This window comes from Macaca fascicularis, chromosome 13 (assembly GCF_037993035.2).
Source record: "Macaca fascicularis isolate 582-1 chromosome 13, T2T-MFA8v1.1".
NCBI classification, from domain to species: Eukaryota; Metazoa; Chordata; class Mammalia; order Primates; family Cercopithecidae; genus Macaca; species Macaca fascicularis.
In genome coordinates, this window is record NC_088387.1 from 19,775,664 (window position 1) to 19,794,391 (window position 18,728).

The 18,728-nt window shown below is 41.2% G+C and overlaps 1 protein-coding gene and 1 long non-coding RNA gene across 4 annotated transcripts in view; one reads left to right on the forward strand and one right to left on the reverse strand.

Moving 5' to 3' along the window:
* LOC123568343 (uncharacterized) overlaps window positions 1-18,728 on the forward strand; it is an 85,197-nt gene that overhangs the window by 7,745 nt on the left and 58,724 nt on the right. The gene's annotated exons all lie outside the window — the stretch shown is intronic.
* Window positions 1,266-11,314, reverse strand: IL1A (interleukin 1 alpha). 2 transcript variants are annotated; one of them, XM_015433183.3, is made up of 8 exons: window positions 11,264-11,314; window positions 10,543-10,597; window positions 9,535-9,583; window positions 8,432-8,654; window positions 6,617-6,787; window positions 5,109-5,233; window positions 2,584-2,614; window positions 1,266-2,154 (listed from the first exon to the last, which is right to left on the reverse strand). In XM_015433183.3, exons 2-8 carry the CDS (start codon window positions 10,587-10,589, stop codon window positions 2,057-2,059), a joined length of 744 nt encoding a protein of 247 aa, XP_015288669.3. In that variant the 5' UTR covers window positions 10,590-10,597; window positions 11,264-11,314; the 3' UTR covers window positions 1,266-2,056. The 2 variants fall into 2 exon arrangements, with proteins under 2 accessions (XP_015288669.3, XP_045224833.2); XM_045368898.2 differs by having other exon boundaries at window positions 1,266-2,614.

Sequence of the window (18,728 nt, forward strand, 5' to 3'; positions counted from 1 at the left end):
TGGCTCTTTATTTTAGCAAGTAGAAAATCTTTTCCAGAAGTTGTTTCCAGATCGACATCTCATTTGATAGGATTAAGTCAACATGACTTAGTCATATAAGAATAGAATGAACATAATCTTAAATCAATTGGATTCATCCTTTGGGGAAGGACATGTTGACTTCTCAATGAAATCAGGGTTCTGTCAGTAAGGAAGAAGGAGAGATGGCAATTGCATGGACAACCAACAGTGTTCACCATATACTTCTCTTCTCCCTTTGACATCACTTGTAGGATTTTATCTACTACATACCTACTAATGTCTTCCATATCTATATACAGTTGTTTTTCTGAGTTCCAGATACGTTATCATCTCCCCATTGTACATCTGCAATTGAGTGTCCTCTAGTAGCTCAAAGTACATGCCTAAAATTTTACTCATCGTTCGTCCTGGAATGGAGAAGACCTCCATATTTCTACCAAAAATATGGTTAAGACACTGCCACTCATCCAGTCTCCAGTACCAAGAAACAGGGTCATCTTAGACTACCCCTTACCCAAATCTACCACACCCGTTTCCAAGATCCCTTGATATTAACCTTGATTTTCCAACTAAATATATCTTGCATCCATGCTTGGATCTATTCGTTGTTCTTTTAAAATTCTCTTTTATATGTTTTTAACATTTAAAAAATTTTATCTATCTTTTGAGACTGGGTCTCACTCTGTCGCCCAGGTTGGGGTGCAGTGGTGTGAACACAGCTCACTGCAGCCTCCATCTCCCAGGCTCAAGTGATCCTCCCACCTCAAACCTCCCAAGTAGCTGGAACGAGGTGCTCACTACCATGTCCAGCTAATTTTTTTATTTTTTATTTTTGTTTTGTAGAGATGAGGTCTCACTATGTTGCCTAGGCTGGTCTTGAACTCCTGACGTCAAATGATCCTCCTGCCTTGGCCTCCCAAAGTGCTGGGATTGAGATCTGAGCCACCGTGCTTGGCCTATTAGTTGTTTTTAATGTATCCCTATATGTGTAAGTTTGTATAAAGATAGGAACACATGTTTTGTGTTTGTGTAATGTGAGCTTTAAGTGAACTCGGAAATATTATCATTCTTAATGCCATTTATGCATACTGGCAGCTAACAAAGAGGAGAAAAAATATAAAATCTTGGTTTGGTTTTATAAAGTAACACTAAATGCAATTATTTATGTAAACGTTTACCTTTTGTTCCTAATTACCATGCAGTAAAATAATGATTAAGACAATGAACAACTATGAGTCAGAGAATTTTGTTGCAAGCTTTATTCAGTTATGACTGATAATAATCTATCAATCACTATTGTTGATAATAATGTAACATATGGTCTGATCACAATTTTTATAACCTAGAAGAAACGTTGATTACATTCCAGAAAAGAAAGTTTTGATAACAGTGGTCTCATGGTTGTCAAAGTTGAGTTCATCTAATTTTAGCTTGTTGGACTTGATTGCAGGTGGAATTGAATGAAACAAGAACGCCCAGGCAAGTTTAATTGCAAAAGAGTCAAAGATTGGACCAATTATCAGCTCAAAGTAATTAATATACATTTATTATATAATTACAGGTCTCCCAAGTACTAGAATGCAGAGTTTCCTGGCTATGGGATAAGTACAACTTGGACCAAAATGCCCTGTATTAATGAAATCAAACTTACTCATCCCAGAAAGCACTGTCTGCTATTCTGGAAGATGCCTGGTCACGCTCAGAGGATGAAAGGGCTCCCATAAATATAATATATTATCATTATCTTAAATATATTTATAAATACATATATAAATAATAATTTAAAAATAACATTTCGTGCTTTGCCTTCATCTTGAGGCTCAGGTTCAAGAAGTATTTTACCAAAATGACCTCCCTGATTAGCATAAAAAACTGTTGTGGCAGGAAGGCTTAGGTATTATTCACTCCATTTTGAAAATGATAAAACCGAGGTCCCAGAAACTTATGCTATTTGAGTAAGAGTTCATTAGCAACTTAAAAGTAGAAGCAAACAGTTGAAATGAAATACTAGGTCCGTGGCTTCTTATTTCAACTGCTATTGTGCATATTTCTTAGTTTTCTTTTGCCTTAATTTGCCCATCTGTAATATGGGTAGAGTCTTTTTGGTAGCCGTAGTCAGTAGCTCTGGTCCTCCTAAGATTGTTATGAAGAATAATAATTAAAATGATTGGTACTATGCAAAATATAGGGTGTTCTTTAAATAACAAACAACATTATATGTTAGTGTTGGTTCCACTAGACATTGCTCCTCTCTTACAAAGAGTGTAAACATTCATTTAGAATTACAAGGCTCAGTACACGCGCAGCAAATGACTACAGTAAAGGATTTAGCTTTTTCATATACATGGTACATATGAACTGTCAACACTGCACAAGTGAGCAGACTCCAGACCTAAGCCTGGTTTTCCAGTATCTGAAAGTCAGTGATAGAGGGTAGCCCCTTTGCCAAGCACACCCAATTGTCATGCTTTGTGGCAATAAACAAGTTTGGATGGGCAACTGATATGAAGTAGTTCTTAGTGCCATGAGTTTCCCAGAAGAAGAGGAAGTTGGTCTCACTACCTGTGATGGTTTTGGGTATCTCAGGCATCTCCTATGAAGAAAAGAAGAGAATTCTGTTAGAGAGCAAGATGTTAGAAAAAGGACTGAAGCTCAATCCCTTGGCATTTGGCCTTCATGAGAAACAGCACTTTAGGACTATGGCTGTAACATGATGCTATAGGCTCTTCATTCATTTGTTCATTCAACAAGCATTTGTTACGTGCCTAGTAGATGTGTGGCCCAGTCTATTAATGAGAGTTGATTTCCTTAGTTGATTAGAGAGAGATCTAAATTAGTTATGAAGATTACTGGGGACACTAGTATCTCACTGTATCCAGGCAAGTAGGAGGGAAACATTGTTTCTGTCCTGCCTTCAACATAGGCCTAAGGCATTTTGCATCAAATCTGAGCACTGGTGATTCTAAGCCCCCTCAACATTTTGATCTCCAAATGAACAAATGATACCTTTGGGAGATCAATTTAGCATTTAGATGACATTTATCTCAGTATTTAAGTCAACAATTGAAGGTTAAACACACACACACACACACACACACGCACACACAAAATTCCTAAGTATATCAGTAACTAAACTCTTTCAATATACTCTCTTCAGAGTGTACTTTTCTTGTGAGTATGAGTAGAATTTAACAATGCTTTTATGGAAAAATAGATTTCAAATTCCAAGTTGAGATGCTTCTTTCCTACTCTTTAAAATCTAAAGCAAGTAAACATACTTTTGAGGCTTCCTTGGGGTTTCCAGTGTCAGCAGGATTTATTTCCCAAACCTATTCCTCTCCTACTTTTTCCCTTCTCGTAAATGATATTTCTCCTCTTCCTTCTGTTGGTTCTATCTCCAAAATATAACCCAATTCTGCCTATTTCTTTCCACTTCTTTTCCTTACCCCACCCCCATGACTGCCGTTAAACCTCCTCATTGGACTTTCTGCTTTCTCTATTGCCTTCCTTCTGATCTGTTTTCTATTTTAGGAAGTATAAGTGAGGTCAGGGCATTGCACTGTCTGAAACCCATTAATGGCTTTTCATTGTACCTCAAATGAAATCCAAATGCAAGCTCTAGTCTCTGCATATTTTTTCTCCTTCTCAAAATGCCCCAGTTCCAAGAGTGCTTCTTCTTTTTTTTTTTTTTTTTTTTGAGGCGGAGTCTCGCTCTGTCGCCCAGGCTGGAGTGCAGTGGCGCGATCTCGGCTCACTGCAAGCTCTGCCTCCCGGGTTCCCGCCATTCTCCTGCCTCAGCCTCCCGAGTAGCTGGGACTACAGGCGCCGCCACCACGCCCGGCTAATATTTTTGTATTTTTAGTGGAGACGGGGTTTCATTGTGTTAGCCAGGATGGTCTCGATCTCCTGACCTCGTGATCCGCCCGTCTCGGCCTCCCAAAGTGCTGGGATTACAGGCTTGAGCCACCGCGCCCGGCCCCAAGAGTGCTTCTTCTGATCCTTGGAGCTGTCCTTTACCATCTTGAAGTTGTAGGGCTTGGGTGTGTTCACACTTCTCTGAATGTCCTACCCCCAAACCCACAACCATGACCCACCCCCTCCTGTCGGCAGCTCTCATCTCACAAGGGGATTTGTTTTTACCACTTTGTCTAAATAGCACTCTCCCACTTTTCTCTATCTTAGCACCCTATTCATTTTTTTTTTTTTTGCAGTGTCTTGCTCTTTTGTTGGTTGTTTGAATTGTCTGTTTTCCGTATCCTCCAGAAGACTAAGTTCTATGAGACTAGAGGCTTTGATGCACCACTGTCTACACAGCTGTTGGCACTATGCCTGAAAAATAGAAGGCTCTCAATGAATAATGCTTGTTGAATGAGTTCATGAATGAAGCTGCTACCCTACTCTGTGGGCATCACTTGATCCAGAAAAGCACAGGCAGGCACATAAGTTCTAGTTGGGAATAGAAGGTCTTGGATTACACACTTACAAATTGAGTCACCTACTTATCAGTGGAGAAAACATCTAAGGCTATTGTGTGTGTGTGTATGTGTTTGAGGGGGGAAGTGGTAGTGGAGATAGGGCTGGGATGAAGGATAATGCTGACATCAATGCAGAGAGAGGGGCACTGGAAGCAGCAGGCCCCATTTTGGGACTTGGTTCCCAACTTTTTGCTTTGTGCCCATTGGCAGGTGATTAATCCTCTCTGATCTCAGTTGGCTTATTTGAGTTTCTTGGAGGCAGGCCATATTGCCCTAAGGTCTAGTATTGTGTAGGTCAGATAATAGATGTCAGTAAAGATCAATGGAATAAATGGATGCCCTGGGGTGGGAGGTGAATAAGGTCAGGCAGGGAAAGGAAAAAGAAAGAAGAAGGTAATTTTCTTCTTATTTACTTTTGCCACCTCTATTATATTTTCTCCAGATCCTGCCTAGGCATGCCTCTGGAATCATGGGAGTGGGGTGGGCAGGTGGGGGCTGTGGTAGGAAGAAAAGAGGACGGTGTCACCTTGTTAGAGGTGTCTGCCTATTGGGCTTATTTACAAACATATGAGATGTAAATGAGGGTAAGTGGGAGACAAAGGGACAACTGACCTTCAGCAGCACCGGTTGGTCTTCATCTTGGGCACTCACATACAATTGAGTTTTTGAGATTCTTAGAATCACAGGAACTTTAGTATCATCCTTTGATGACGTATAAGCACCCATGTCAAATTTCACTGGTGAAGAGAAGAGCCAAAAATAAAGTGAATTCATTGCATTTGTATAAAATCAAGTGTTGATGTAGATTGTGTGTGCATGGTGTGTGTGTGTGTGTGTGTGTGTGTATGTATGTGTGTATAGTTAGGTCCCCACCTATGGTGTCAATACCTGGAAGTCAGGAATGGAATTCTATACATCTTTGTATCCTTCACAATGTCTTCCACACTCACCAAGCAGGTAAATACTTGGTTAATGTTCTTAGAATTTTCTACATTGAATGAATCCTTGGGGGCTGAATAAGTGTTGAATCTCTTATAATTTTGTTAGTGGGATAGACCCTGTAATTTGTTAGATCATGAGTTCATAACGACCTAAAATGGAGGGGTTTAGGAAGCTGATACACTCATATGTTGCTAATGATACTGAAAAGTAGTTCAGTTTTTACTTACAGAATAACGTTTAATAAGAGCTGTCAAATTATGCCCGTTGATCTAGGCATTCCACTTTGGGATATGCTCAAAGAGATTACCACATAGGAGAAAAAACAATAATATATACAAAGATATTTGCAACCAAGCTATTTAGAGTAAACCCAAGGGACCAACAGAGCAACATGATTGAATTATCTAGTGACATTAAAAATGGCAAATACACATATGATGTCAATATTGGGAAAATTGCAGAAATAATATTAAGTAGGAAATAGAACACAAAATAATTTGTAAATGCAGAGTTGAAAGCATGTTAGCTGAAGTGCGTCCAATCAGAAAATGTCTTGCTTGTTTATTGCAAAATTGCCTCTCCGGACCTTTGAAAATATGTATACTGTTGAAACTAAAACATGTCCGCCATGAAAATTAGATGTGTGTGATAAAAGTTTTTGGACACTAAACTTCATCCTTTAAGCCATATTTGTAGCTTATTGGTGGTTTTGCCTTACAAATGTGTTACCAGAGATAATAAAGACCTTCCTAGTTTGGTGTTACTTGTGAGTTTCATCAACAGACTTTTTAAAGGAGAGTGATTGTTCTTCATTGGCTTCTGGGTAAATCTGAGTAAGTCATTTAATATGTCTGACAGTGAGTTTTCTAAGTTTTAAAATTGAGGGTAAGAATGTCTGAAAGAACCAAAGAGGTAGTACATCAGCAAGCTTTGTGCACAACCCTTTACTCTCAAATATAGGACACTTCTCTCTTGTGCAACTTCCAGATTTAGTTGAACCTTCTGCCCTGGCTTGGGATTTTTATGGGGCCACTGTACTTCAAGCTATTCTAGAAGAATGGTGCAACCCAGAACTCTGAAGAGGTATGTTTTTTTGCAAGCAGAAAGATTGAAATAAATAAATAAGTAAATGAAAGGAGGGGAGGATGACAGAAATGTCTGGTACCATTTTAATATACCTGCTTCATCCAGATTATGTATTGCAGCAGCCGTGAGGTACTGATCATTGGCTCGAATTATAGTTTGATTGAGGGTGTCATTCAGGATGAATTCGTGTTTGATGATCCTTATAAAGTGGTATGTCATATTGCTTAGGAAGCTAAAAGGTGCCGACCTGGGCTTGATGATTTCTAAAACCATGATCACAAGTGTAGATTAATGTCTATGTACAAACACAGATGATATACACACTCTAGTACAAGCAGGGAAGATAGTTCTGGAGGGGATCTCAGGAATATTCTAATCCAAATGAGGAAGCAAAGAGAAGTGAAATCACCCAGTCAGCAGTAGAATTGGTTTTCTAGGATTATCCTTGTTGTTACTTATGTGCTTCTTTTAAAACTTCAATTCCTCAGGCAATAGTTTCATTGTTTTTAAAAAGACTATTTGCACAACTTTCTCATTGTGTGGGTGTTTCTAACTGACCAGGAAGACTACCAGTATTTCCTATCTATGTGTTCAAATGAATGCACTCTGAGAAAAAAATGAACGCCTTAAAAATAATTATATATGTCACTGAGAGTGCAGATCCACCACATTTCTGCAAAGTGGCACATATCAATAGCGTCACAAATCTTCATGGCTCTGGGAAATTCTACTTCTAGGAATATATTCTAAGGAAATAAAGGGTGAGAGAAATGAATGTTTATACAGATGTTCATTGTTGCATTGCTTATAATGGTGAAAAATGGGCACTCTAAAATATCCTCAATACATTGCTAAGTAAGAAAAGCTGGATATAAAGTTGTAAATAGTGTGGTCTTGATAATGTTAGGCATATTTGTTCACATGTAGGTATGTGTATAGCAAAGACTTTAAGGAAACATACCATAGCGCTGGTAGTAGTAAACTCTCACTGGCAATATGAGTGATTTTTATTTTCTTATATATTGTTACATTTTAAAACCTTCTAGGTAAACACATGTTATTGCTTAGGTATTATCTTAAAAACAGGAATACTGGGTTTCTAGTTCATGTGGAGGCTTGTACAGTAAAGGCATGGAGGAGAAACCATGATTTTTATACTCAGGTAGAACTGTATTAGATTTGAGGCTCTCCCACTTACAGATGTGTGCCGTTGGGCAGTTTACCTATCTCAATGAGCTTAGTTTCCTTTTATGTAAAATGAGAAAGTAGGATTCTTGTGAGGTTTAGACATAATCAGTCATTAATAAATTAATATTGCTGGTAGTATTCATATAGGTAGTAGTAATAGTAATAATAATAATAGCTAACATTTATTGGGTTCTTACTATGTACCAGACATTATTCTAGTCCAGAAGTTAGGGAATGTTGACTCATTTAATCTTTATAACAGTCAAGGGGGCCCAGCTAGCTCAGTCTGTAAAGCCTGAGACTCTTAATCTTTACAACAATCCAATGAGTGGGGGATTCTGATTATTTCCATTTTACAGTGGAGGAAACTGAATCACCGAAAGATTATGTAACGTGCCCAAGGAGGCATAGTTAGTATGAGAGGAACATAGCTTGTAAGTGGTCTTGTTACTGCTTTCTCCTGAAAGGCTAAAAGTCACATGACCTTTACAGTATGGCCAAGAAATAATGACTGTGAGCAAGTATTCTCAATTCAGGCCACTGCTCATCTCTCCCTCCTGGAGAAGGATAAAAATTAATTTTCTTTCTATGTAGTTACCAGACTAATGCTTGGTTGTCTTCTTGTTATTCTGACTCCAGGTTTAATTTTCCCCTAAATTCTATTGTCCCTACTTACTTATAACTGTGAAACAAAGATATTATTGTGCTTGACCCCTTACCTTCCTCTGAGTCGTTGGCGATGGCCTCCAGGTTATTATCAGTGATGGACTGGCTTAAACTCAACCGTCTCTTCTTCAGAACCTTCCCATTGGTTGATACTACCACCATGCTCTGCTTGAAGGTCAGCTTGGATGTTTTAGAGATTTCAGAGATACTCAGGGACACAGACTGATCCATGCAGCCTTCATGGAGTGGGCCATAGCTTACATCATAGAAGGATTTCTAGAGGAAGGAAAACAGAAACTGAGAGGCTGTTCGTGGTCAGGGAATGAAAGTCCTTTCAGTAGTGCTGTATTCAACAGATGTAGTGAGGAGGATCTCCATTCTGGTCTTAGGTAACTCATGTTTCATTAGGCTTCCCTCCCTCTCTCCCTTTTGTCTCACCTTCCTTTCTCCTTCCAAGGTAAAAAGATGATTTTTTTAGGAAGACTTTTTCATATATTTGCATGCTCAAAAATGAGATGCTGTAACTAAATAGGTTAACAATGATTGTAGTGAGTGGTAGCTTTCCAATTACTTCCCTCTCAGGAGGCTAAAAATCTACTTAACAATGCTCAAAATATTTTAGAAATACTCCTTTGGGGACAGCTTTTAAAGCCAGTACCAAAGACATACCAGGCAGTACTTATACTGTCTATTTGTGGTCTCCAAACACAATGACACAGCTTGGTGAGTGGCTGTAGATTTCTCACTTTCAATTGGCTTGCTTCCTCTCCCCCAGCTTCATGTTTGGAGACTTTCTCTAACCTCTGATGCTGGTGTCAGAGAGGGCAACCACAACACATCATGTTAGGAGACAGACCCCTGGTGAAGCGGTCTGCGGGGCCTGTCTCAGGATGGCATAACTAACATCCTGATGAAGCCTGCCCCAGGAGACTCCAGTTCTCAGGGATTTGGGATAATTCTGCTCTGTTCTGGGAGAAGCCAATGCACATCAACTTTATAAGGCAGCTGGTCTCTCTTACAATGAAAGACAGGTCTCTGGACGTCTAGTGAGGGTAAAACAAAAGCATTTAAGATTCAAGTCATTGCTGTTCTCTTTTGATGAAGAAACTACTGTGTAAGAATAGCAGCCCCATGAGAATTACAGTCATTTGCTTACCTGATTCAGAGACAGATGGTCAATGGAGGAACTGTCTTCTTCATTTTCACTGCCAAATAAGACGATGAGAATGTAATTGTTTGTTATTTCACTTTGGTCTCTGGCCAACGTGTTTTAATGACCACGGTAGTTGTGGGTCACACACATACACACGGCCATTACTGTCATCTTTGAAATTTAAGGACTTCTACACATACACATAGGTAGAGTAATTCATACCTTACTAATATGGAATTAGTAGTCATCAAGAGAGGCTTTGAGCTTTACCTGTGCTTTATCTATAAAAATTAGACCTGGCTAACAAATTAAAGAGCTTTAATTGAAGTTCAGGGAAGAATGTTAAGCTCCTTAAGAGAAAAGAAAGGTTTTGAAGCACTTCATTTTTATTTTAACCAAATAGATTATATGTTACACATTGCTTTCATGTATTCACTAAAACAGATTTCATAATTTATACTTAGTAAAATATCCAGGCAAAATTTTGACAGCCTAGTTTGCATTAGTATTGACTACTGATAATGGAAACATCATGTTAGTTTAATTTGTTCTGTAATTTTATCTTTGTGTTCATTTACCTTTCTTCTACATATGAGTGAGATTTGCCTGCGTATCTGCGTTCACATGCCCAGCTTGCTGTGGAGTCATTTCCTATTCCTGAAGGAGACCAAGTTTTCCTGAGAATGGACCAGTAAAACCCATTCTTATATCAGGGTATGTGATCTCAACAGAGGCTGTGTCTGAGTTGATGCTGAAATTCATGTAGGACTCAGCAGACCTCAGAAATAACTTTTCTAAAATGGCGGTCTCCCTGCCAATGTAATCTCAGTTTAACATGCTGAATGCTTAGTCTTTCTGGGTCTTCTCTGAACCTGCTCTGACTTCAGAACTAGTACACATTCCTCCAGCCTCTGCCGGCCTGGCCCCATGCTGGTCACTGTTACGCCTAGCTGGATTCTGGTGAGCCTTGAAACCTTCATTAAATCACAAGAGATAAATCTTATTCCTTACCTGTAACAGTTCTTCAGGTCTTCAAACATGTCCGGAACTTTGGCCATCTTGACTTCTGCAACAGAGAACACCAGCCACAGTCAGCTCAGCCAGCCTCTAACCCGGATACCTGTGAGGGGAACCCCTCCTCTTTGTGCTTCTTGAAAACTTTGTTGAATGACTTAGTCCACATTCAGCATTTTCTCCATCTGCTAGCTCCTTTAAATTAGTTTGCTATGTACCTGTCTCCTTTATTAGATCGTAAACTTCTTTTAGAATGTTTTATTTATATTGTTATTCCTTATGTGCCCAACCTAATGTATTGCACAGAACAGGCATTCAATCAATGAAAGTTTGAAGAGGTTACAGAAACACCACAAGAATAAGGTGTTTCCCTTACACAGAGGTAAGGGAGAGACAGACTTGGAAATGTTCAATTTTCTCCCAATAATTTTGGGTAGTAGAGATTCCCTCCCATGAGAAGCCTCAGTTGTATTCACCCCATGCCCTCACAGGAAGCTAATTCTGCCATCTCTCAGTAAAACGAATCGGTCCTTATCAGAAAAATGAGAGAATAATTTTCTAAAATCTGACTGTAATTCTAGGTCACATACCAAACCGGGGAGGGACAAGAAAAGAAAGGAGAGGCTGTAGCTTTAGAGAAGGCAATGTGAGAGAAAACAGCCAAAGAGAAAAACAACAACAGAAAATACTTTAATAGCCAGAGATGTGAGGACAATACCTTTGCTGACTCAAACGCCAATGAAATGACTCCCTCTCTGGCTGGCAGCTTAAGCCTGAGTCAGTCTTCTTCGCCTTTTGTAATTGTCTTAAGTAGGCGTGGCTACAAGTACGTCGTCAAAACGGGGAATTTACAGGGAAGAATTCAGTTTTGTATTTTTCTACGTTCATTCAACTTGATACTGGCTAAAATAATGAAAGATGGCATAGCTGATATTATTGTTGTTTGCAGATATTCCAGAAGTTATTGACTTGGTTCCTTTATTCACTGCTTTGCTTTATAAGATGACAAATGTGTAGTCTTAGAAAAAGGGAAGTGCAGGAAACTTATCAAGTTTCTAGGAGGAAGGGAGAAATCCTGAAATCAGAAGCCAAGGGGCTAGATTTGGAGAGGAATTCATGAATAATAATAGTTCTAATAGTAGCTGGAGTTGTGTTCCGGCTGAATCTGTTGGTCGTGCTCCAGGTTGAATGTGAATTGGCAGAATACTTGGCAGCTTCTGGCAACTTTTGAGGGAAAATGAGCCATCTTTTCTGAAGAGGGAAGTTTGTTTGATTAAGGCATAAATCACTTCAGAGTATGGGGTGACAAGCTCCCGGTTAGGTCAGGGTAGAGAAGAGAAAAGTGATATTTGACCACAAAGAAGTCTTGACCCTCTTACTCCTCTGAATATTGTCAACACATTTCCTAGAGAGGGGACAGAGCTTCGGGACAGAACTCTCCACCCTGACCCTGTTACAGTAAAGTAGCCCTCTACCGAGGACCCGAGGACCCGAGAGAAGCCTGGTCTTCTGTAGGATACGCCCAAGGTGTGTCTTCTGTAGAAGAAGGTGTGTGAAAGCCCCTAGAGGTATGCCTAAGGCCTCAGCCAGAAGCCAGTGGCTAAGTTTGGGAGTGGAGATTGGGAGAAAGGAAGGCATGGATTTTTACATCTGAGACTTCAATGGTGTTGCCTGGTTACTATTATTAAAGAATTTCTCAGCTTTTATAATTCCCGTGGCCAGCCTAGTTCAGGTGGCAGAACACCAGACTCTTAGCAAATGGATGTTCCCAGGTGGAGTTTAAACCATAAATATTTTAAATAAAGGAAATGAACTAGGTGTGGTGGCATGCCCCTGTAGTGCCAGCTGTTCAGGAGGCTGAGGCAGGACGATCACTTGAGGCTCAGAGTTCGAGTCCAGTGTGGGCAACGTAGTGAAGCCCCCATCTCTAAAAAAACAAACAAACAAACAAACAAACAAAGGAAATGGATGGAAGAACAAGGTAGAAGAGGGAGAGAAAAAAAAAAGAGGCAAGGCACTAAAACATGGTATAGAAAAGCAAAAAAGTATGGATCTGGGAGGAAAGCGGCTTGTGTGAGTTGGATAAAGTATTCCCTCTGTTCCTGTTTAATTATAAATAATAGGATTGGTTAGATGTCATAAGGTCTATTTCAGGTGCAAAATCTCTTATTCTGATTTAATGCCAGTCTAATTCTCCTGGTCATGTACCTGGTGCTATAATAGTTATAACAAGAGCCGCAGAAATAACCACACTTGGATGTAAGCAATGTAAGTGTAGCACCAGACTAGGGTAGAAGCTTGGGTGTCTAAGGATAAATCCTGAAGGAACAGTGATGTCAGCCAACTGGCTACATTTCTGCTTACCTTGGTTCCTCCTTAGGCAACACAGAAATGTTAATCCTGATTACCCCCTCTCCTCCTGAGAATCTTGTGAGGGCTATTGCTAAGGAACAATTGCAAAGCACATTGTGAATGTGAGCTGCTATGGAGATGCAACTAAACAAAAATAATAACAATGCTAATGATGGCTTCAGTCACTCAAGAACCTGTATAGTCATCATTATAATGCCTTAGTTCACCAAAGAAAATATAGTTCTTATGAAAATATTGGCTCGAAAGCTTCAACAGGGATAACATTTTCAGGTGAAGGCCACCATTGAAAGCCTGAAGATATTTAGCTTCTGGGAGCAATGCATACCATCTCTTTGGTAATCCAGGAAAAAACCCTGGTTCCACCCACAGAGGCAATACCCATCCTGGTCCCATCCTCACTCCTCTGTTGTAGAGAATTCCCCAAATGTGGTTGTTGAATTTCTCAAGGAGAACTTGGTTGAGAAGCAGCGAACTTGGGTTACAATATCACCCAACATTTTCCTTCACATGATTGTCTTGTCAATTGATTTTTAAAGGAAAACTAGGGTGGGTGAGGTTCAGAGAGAGGTGGGTCCTTGCATTGTTTTGGGGAGCCTGCTTTTCTGGGACTGTGAACAAAAGTTACCTCTTCTAGGGAAGGGATAGTGGAACATACTGGGCAGGCCTGTGGTGTGTGTGTGTTGGGAGCCATCCTGTGACAGGGACGTTGGGTGGCTTCAGGCACTCACCTCTCGACTCTGAGGAGGCCTCAAGAAACCCTTAATGAGTCACTGTCATCTAAATCATTTAGGAAGAAAAAAAAATTATTGTGCACTTATTCTATGCCATGGGTTTTGCTAGGAATCAGCAGTTTTTTCCCATGATCCACAAAATCAGATATGCAAGGTGAGATGTTCTATGTTGGTAGGTGACTGGGTATGTTTTATAAGATTGGAGCTTATGAGTCTAAAGAACCATTGTGATGCCTTTCATGTGGCAATTGTTTTCTAGTTTACCTGCACTATCTCGCTGCCTCCTCATTGCACCTACAAGAGTTAGCTGACACTGTCCTCTTTCATAGCTGAGGATCCTTGAATAGGTGAAGTGACCAACCCAAGACCACAAGACTGATGAAACCAGTGCTTGAAGTCAAGCTTCTGATTTCGAGTCCAGTCTTCTCTTTCTACTGCATAAAGATGCTCGAGTCTCTTATCACCACCAACACCAAGTGTTGACTGAAAAAGATCATCCTTAGGGTCTTTTCCCCTTGAACATGCTATCATTCAGTAACTCTAGGATCCTTGTTAAAAAAAAAAACAACAAAAAACAGGGGAGGGGGGAAGGGATTGAAATACCTCCTCTCCCTCTCTTCACCTCCTCTGATGAAATCTGATTTTATTCTGTGATATATAAGACCTGAATGAAGGTGACTGAAGTAATTGGGTATATGGTTAGTGGTGGAATCTGGATGTGAACTTCAGTCATGGTCTTGCCGTTGTTCCATAAAGACAGGAAATATCTGTAAACCTATTTGGAAGCAACTTTAAAATTGTTGCATGTGGTTGGCTTTGACAGAATCACTTGAATGAAGAGAAAAATGTAACTTTTTCCTGTGAATTTTCAGGGAAATACAATTATTTCCTTTCACGTGGTATAAAAGCTTTTCAGAGGAATTAAGCATGCATAAGCCAACACACGCAGAGACAATTGAGCCTTTAGTCGCAACTCATGCTCTAGTTATAATGTGTTTTTAAATTCCATTATAGCTACAGTGAAGGAGGAAAGGACTTAACCTAACAGCCTACCAGGTTCAAGGGATTATAATACATTATTTCACTTAATCCTCTCATCAGACCTGTGAGGTAGATGTTCTTATCACATCTTACAGAAGAGGAAGTCAAGGTCCAGAGAAATTAAGCAATTTGCCCAAGATTGCAAAGTTACCATGTTTCCTAAATGGGATCCAGACACCAGGGCATATGCTTCTTCAACCATGAGGATGTGTCTCTTCCTTAATGTAGCCGCTTCCTTTCCTGTGTTCTTTTAAATTAAGTTTTAATTATTCTGCTTTATCTTTGTTGAAGGTCCCAGAATATGTTAGAGAAGGATGCATGTCGGAGACCATCTAGTTTAAATTCTTACTTTTATAAAAGAGGAAACAGGGTACAGGGGAAGTATGGCCCAAGGTCACATGGAGAATTCATATGACAGTGGGAGGTAAAATTAAAACTCAATTTCTTGAATTCTAGTTCACAGTATCCTACTACTTAGTGACCCTGGTGTGTCAGTGAAGAGAGATAAAAAAAAGAAGAAATAATCTCTAATGGCTTCTCACCCATAAGTGAAAAAGGAATGGCTGGGCGCGGTGGCTCATGCCTGTAATCCCAGCACTTTGGCAGGCCGAGGTGGGTGGATCGCCTGAGGTCAGGAGTTCGAGACCAGCTTGGCTAACATGATGAAACCCCATCTCTACGAAAAATACAAAAAATTAGTTGGGTGTGGTGACAGGCATCTGTAATCCCAGCTACTCGGGAGGCTGAAGCAGGAGAATCACTTGAACCCAGGAGGCGGAGGTTACGGTGAGCCGAGATCATGCCATAGCACTCCAGCCTGGGCAAGAGTGAGTCTCCATCTCAAAAAAAAAAAAAGTTACAAAGAATGAAACCCTGTTAAGTAAAATCAGCTATGATTCCTGCTATACTGAAAGCTGACAGTGAAGACCTTCATCGATACTTTTCTAAATGAGTAGATAGTTATAAACTGAGATAGGTACAGTAAGGGTGTGTGACAGAAGCACATGTCTTAGACTGGGAGTGTACAGTTCAGTGGAGAGCGAAGAGGGAAAATTCCAGGCTGAGATAAGTCCCTGGGGGTCAAAAAGAGTGGAAGTAGGTCATTGAGTCTGGAGCTCAGAGAGAGAAGGGGGAAGGAGTGAGGGGTACAGGAGTGGAGGGTGAATTGGTGAGATGAGGATGAGGAGGAACATAAGAGCCAGACAGTCATGGCCTTATGTAGGCTCCATAAAGCGTTTACTCAAAGTTTAACAGGAAGCCATTAAGAGTGGTATATATTGGTGACACAATCAACTTTGAGCTTTTAAAGGATCACCTTTGTGTTTGTAAACAATTTCTAGATTTTAAAGCAGTAGACAAAAGACAGAGATTATATAGAGAAATGAGAAAGCTTCCACAAAGTGTACGTGGAAACCAGTCTTTCTGCCTTAACTCAAACTGTGTGATGAAGGCAGCAAGTGCTTGGGAACCCAGAGAGTCAAGGGATGGCCATGGCTTGGAGGATATGGAGCAATTCAAGTGGGCTAAAATCTGAAGTCCATAGCAGGAAGGGAGCGCTTCACGTTCAGTCAGCAAATTTCTATTTAGCTGCAATTACCTCTTCACCTTAGCTCATCTGTTCCCTGATGGATGCAGTTTTTTCTGTTTCTAAATTCCCTTTTCCTTTTCTCTGGAGACAGGTGATTGATGTAGTCTGGGTATTTGTTCCCTCCAAATCTCATGTTGAAATGTAATCCCCAGTGTTGGAGGTAGGGCCTGGTGGGAGGTGTTTGGATCATGGGGGCAGATCCATCATGAATAGCTTGGTACTGTCCTCTCAATAGTGAATGAGTTCTCCTGAGATATGGTTGTTTAAAAGTGTGTGGCACTCCCCCTTTGCTGTCTTGTTACTGCTTTCGACATGTGACATCCCTGCTCCCCTTCACTCTCTGCCATGACTGGAAGCTTCCTAAGCCCTCGCCAAAAGCTGAGCAGATGTCGGTGCCATGCTTGTACAGCCTGCAGAACTGTGAGCCCAAATAAACTGTATTTCCATATAAATTACCCAGCCTCAGATATTTCTTTATAGCAACATAAGAATGGCTTAATACAGGCTGGGCGTGGTGGCTCACGCCTGTAAACCCAGCATTTTAGGAGGCTGAGGTGGGTGGGTCACAAGGTCAGGAGATCAAGACCATCCTGGCTAACATGGTGAAACCCCATCTCTACTAAAAATACAAAAAATTAGCCAGGCGTGGTGGTGGGCGCCTATAGTCCCAGCTACTCGGGAGGCTGAGGCAGAAGAATGGCATGAACCCGGGAAGCGGAGCTTGCAGTGAGCCAAGATCACGCCACTGCACTCCAACCTGGGTGACAGAGTGAGACTCTGTCTCAAAAAAAAAAGAAGAAAGAAAGAAAGAAAGAAAAGAATGGCTTAATACAGAAAATTGGTACTGAAGAGTGGGGCATAGCTATAAAGATATCTAAACATGTGGAGTCAACTTTGGAACTGGATAACGGGCAAAAATTGGAAGAATTTAAAGGGCTCAGAAGAAAACAAGAAGATGAGGGAAAGTATGGAACTTCTTAGAGACTGGTTAAATGGTTGTGACCAAAATGCTGATAGTGATATGGCCAATGAAGTCCAGGGTGACAAAGTCTCTGATGGAAATGGGGAACTTATTGGGAACTGGGGCAAAGGTCACCCTTGCTATAACTCAGTGAAGAAATTGGGTGCATTGTGTTTGTGTCCTGGGGATCTGTGGAAGTTTGAAGGTAAGAGTGATGACTTAGAGTATCTAGTAGAAGAAACCTCTCAGCAGCAAAGTGTTGCTTAGAAATTTTCTTTTTTTTTTTTTTTTTTGAGACAGAGTCTCACTGTGTCACCCAGGCTGGAGTGCAGTGGCGCCATCTCGGCTCACTGCAAGCTCCGCCTCCTGGGTTCATGCCATTCTCCTGCCTCAGCCTCCTGAGCAGCTGGGACCACAGGCACCTGCCACCACGCCCGGCTAATTTTTTAGTATTTTAGTAGAGTCGGGGTTTCACCGTGTTAGCCAGGATGGTCTCGATCTCCTGACCTTGTGATCCACCCGCCTCAGCCTGCCAAAGTGCTGGGGTTACAGGAGTGAGCCACCGCCCCCGGCCTACTTAGAAATTTCTAAGCCAGGATATGGCCTGTCTGCTTCTAACAGCCTATGCTCAGGGATAAAGAAATGACTTAAAGTTGGAACCTATATTTAAAATGGAAGTAGAGTCTAAAAATTTGGAAAATTTGCAGCCTGGCCTTGTGGCAGAGAAAGAATCCAAGTAGGCTGCAGAGCAATCGTTGCTAGAGAGATTAGCATGACTAAAAGGGAGCCAAGTGCTAATATTCGAGACAATGGGAAAAAGGCCTTGAGGGCATTTCAGAGATCTGTGAAACAGCCCTTCCCATCACAGGTGCAGAAGTTTGGTGCACTAGGCCCAGAGGTTTTATGGGCCAGGCCATGGCCACACTGCTATGCACAGCTTTGGGACACTGCTGCCCGCATCCTGGCCACTCTGCTCTGACTCTAGCCTTGGCTCAAAGGGGCCAAGATACAGCTTGGGCCACCACTCCAGAGGGCACAAGCCATAAGCCTTAGTGGTTTCCATGTCGTATTAAGCCTGCAGGCACGCAGAATGCAAGATTGAGGGAGCCTGGGCACTTCCGCCTAGATTTCAGAGGATGTGTTAGAAACCCTAGGTTCCCAGGCAGAAGCATGATACAGGGGCAGAGCCCTTGCAGAGAACCTCTACTAGGGCAATGCCAAGGGAAAATGTGGGGTTGGAGTCCTCACACACAGTCCCCACTGGGGCACTGCCTGGTGATGCTGTGGGAATAGGGCTGCTGCCCTCCAGATCCCAGAATGGTAGATGCACTGGCAGCTGGCACCCTGAGCCTAGAAGAGCTGCATACACTCAACTCCCACCCATGAGATCAGCCACATGGGCTACTCCCAGGGAAGCCGCAGAGGCAGGGCTGTCTACGACCTTGGGAGCCTACCTCTTGAACCAGCTTGCAGGACATGGAATCAAAGA

Coding starts and splice junctions, on each gene's coding strand:
- IL1A (XM_045368898.2), bottom strand. CDS start 10,589: ATGGCCAAAGTTCCGGACATGTTTGAAGACCTGAAGAACTGTTACAG. Junction 9,584..10,542: donor GACCTGAAGAACTGTTACAG/GTAAGGAATAAG, acceptor CTTATTTGGCAG/TGAAAATGAAGAAGACAGTT. Junction 6,788..8,431: donor CGCCAACGACTCAGAGGAAG/GTAAGGGGTCAA, acceptor TCATGGTTTTAG/AAATCATCAAGCCCAGGTCG.